The sequence below is a fragment of the Pygoscelis adeliae genome, unplaced genomic scaffold (genome assembly GCF_000699105.1).
Source record: "Pygoscelis adeliae isolate BGI_AS28 unplaced genomic scaffold, ASM69910v1 Scaffold592, whole genome shotgun sequence".
Classification (NCBI taxonomy): domain Eukaryota; kingdom Metazoa; phylum Chordata; class Aves; order Sphenisciformes; family Spheniscidae; genus Pygoscelis; species Pygoscelis adeliae.
This window is the reverse complement of record NW_008824294.1, coordinates 38,676-40,406: the sequence shown is the minus strand read 5'-3', so window position 1 is coordinate 40,406 and position 1,731 is coordinate 38,676. Positions and strand designations below refer to the sequence as shown.

At 64.9% G+C, this 1,731-nt stretch overlaps 1 protein-coding gene across 1 annotated transcript in view; it reads left to right on the top strand.

The window, feature by feature from the left end:
* Positions 1-600, top strand: part of STX1A (syntaxin 1A (brain)) — a gene marked incomplete at its 5' end in the record, with an annotated part of 30,587 nt that extends 29,987 nt beyond the window's left edge. The window contains one exon of the mRNA XM_009318842.1: positions 523-600. Coding sequence (XP_009317117.1) covers positions 523-600 — 78 coding nt within the window. The remainder of the gene's footprint in view (positions 1-522) is intronic.
* Positions 601-1,731: the final 1,131 nt, after the last annotated feature.

Below are 1,731 nucleotides of genomic sequence, written 5' to 3'. Positions count from 1 at the left end.
TACCCCACACCAGTGGGTGCAGCGTGGGTCCCGCTGGTGGCACCAGCTGAGGCAGAGCTCCCTGGCACAAGCTGCATGAGCACTGATGACGAGCCGTGGGGCAGGGGTGCTGCTTGGGGGGAGGAAAAGGGACAGAGTGGACCCTGTGGGCCAGGCCGGCTGTGAGAGCCATGTCCCTTGCCAAAAAGAAGTAGAGAAAAGGCATGGTCCAGCTCTGACCCTGAGCGCGCTGCCAGCTGCCTGTCCCAGTCCCCACACCTGGTCCTGCAGCAGCTCGGCAGCTGTGGGACCCAGGGGCCACCAGCTCAGCTCTGCCAGCTCAGGGCTGAAGGGGGAGCTGGGGTGCCCATCCCTGCCCCAGGGCTGCCGGAGCCTCTCTGGCTCCCACAGTGCTGCTCAGAGCCCACCACAGGCAAACAGGAACAGGGCAGGTTGCAACCCCCAGCTCTCGGGGCCAGCCTGCCCCCAACACTCACAGTCCCTCTCCCCTCTCTCCCTGCTGGTGCTGGGACACCTGAGCAGAAGAAGATCATGATCATAATCTGCTGCGTGATCCTGGGTATCGTCATTGCCTCCACCTTCGGCGGCATTTTCGGCTAGACTCACCCCACGGGACTGTTTGTGTGCGATGGACGGAGCCGCGCGTGCCATGGGGCCGCAGCCACGCCGGAGCGAACCACGCAGCCCCGGAGCCTCCCAGCAGCATTTCAGTTTCTAATGCATGGTTGTTTGTGACGCTGTGTGTGCGGTGCGGTGCGTCTGTGTGGAGGGAGCGCCGGCCCCGGGGCGCAGGCAGGGTGCAGGGGATGGTGATGGGTGCAAGGGGGACCCTGGGTGGGAACCCGAGCTCTCATCACTGCTCCAGCCTGGGTGGCTGGCTGGGACCAGGTGGGGACAGAGGTGCCCTTGGGTGCTGCTGCTCCTCCTGTGCTGGGCAGTCTGTGTTAGTGACAGCTGAGGATGAGGAGGGACCAACAAAGGGTGTTAGGGGTCCTCGAGAGCACAGTGCCCAGTCGATCTCCCCCAGCTTCCCCATTACCTCCAGCCAGAGCTCTCATGTCTGTCAGCCAAGTCTGTGCTTGCAAACACCTTTCCTTGGGCTGCTTCTCTCACGGGGCCCTTCCCCAGGGGTGCGCTCTGCCAGGGGACGTGGCCGTGCCTGGCTGTGGGGCTCCATCCCCCCAACCCCCGTGGCCGTGCCCGGCTGTGGGGCTCCATCCCTGCTGCTCTGCCATGGCAGGGCTGCCCCCTCCCTAGGGAAGCCCTGCTGCCCCAGTGTGGGTGCCAGGGGCTGGATGTGCCGCTGCTGGCGGTGGGTGCCTGATGGAGCAGTGTGGGATGATGAGCTTGGGACCATCACAGTCGCTTGGGGACGGGGACAGGCTGAGGACCTGTGCTGCACTCTGGTGCTGGCCCGGCAGGGCAGGAGGGCATGGGTACTTAGGCCGGCATGTTTCACTGGCTGCTCGTCCTGCACCAAAGCCTCATCGTTCTGTTCTCAGCCCCAGTACATGGTGGCCCTGGCTCCTGCTGCCCCCAGGCCTGGGCTCTGGCCATCAGGGTTTGGGGCTGGCTCTGATGCCCACAGCCCCCAGCAGTGCTTGCCTGGGAGCAGGGCTGCTTCCAGCCTCACTTCTCCACATAGGCACCCATGGCTGGGGGTTGGAGGCAGTTGTGCTTTCTCCTGCCGTGGTCCCAGGAGCAGCCCTTGTTGCATCCACCCCCCTGCAA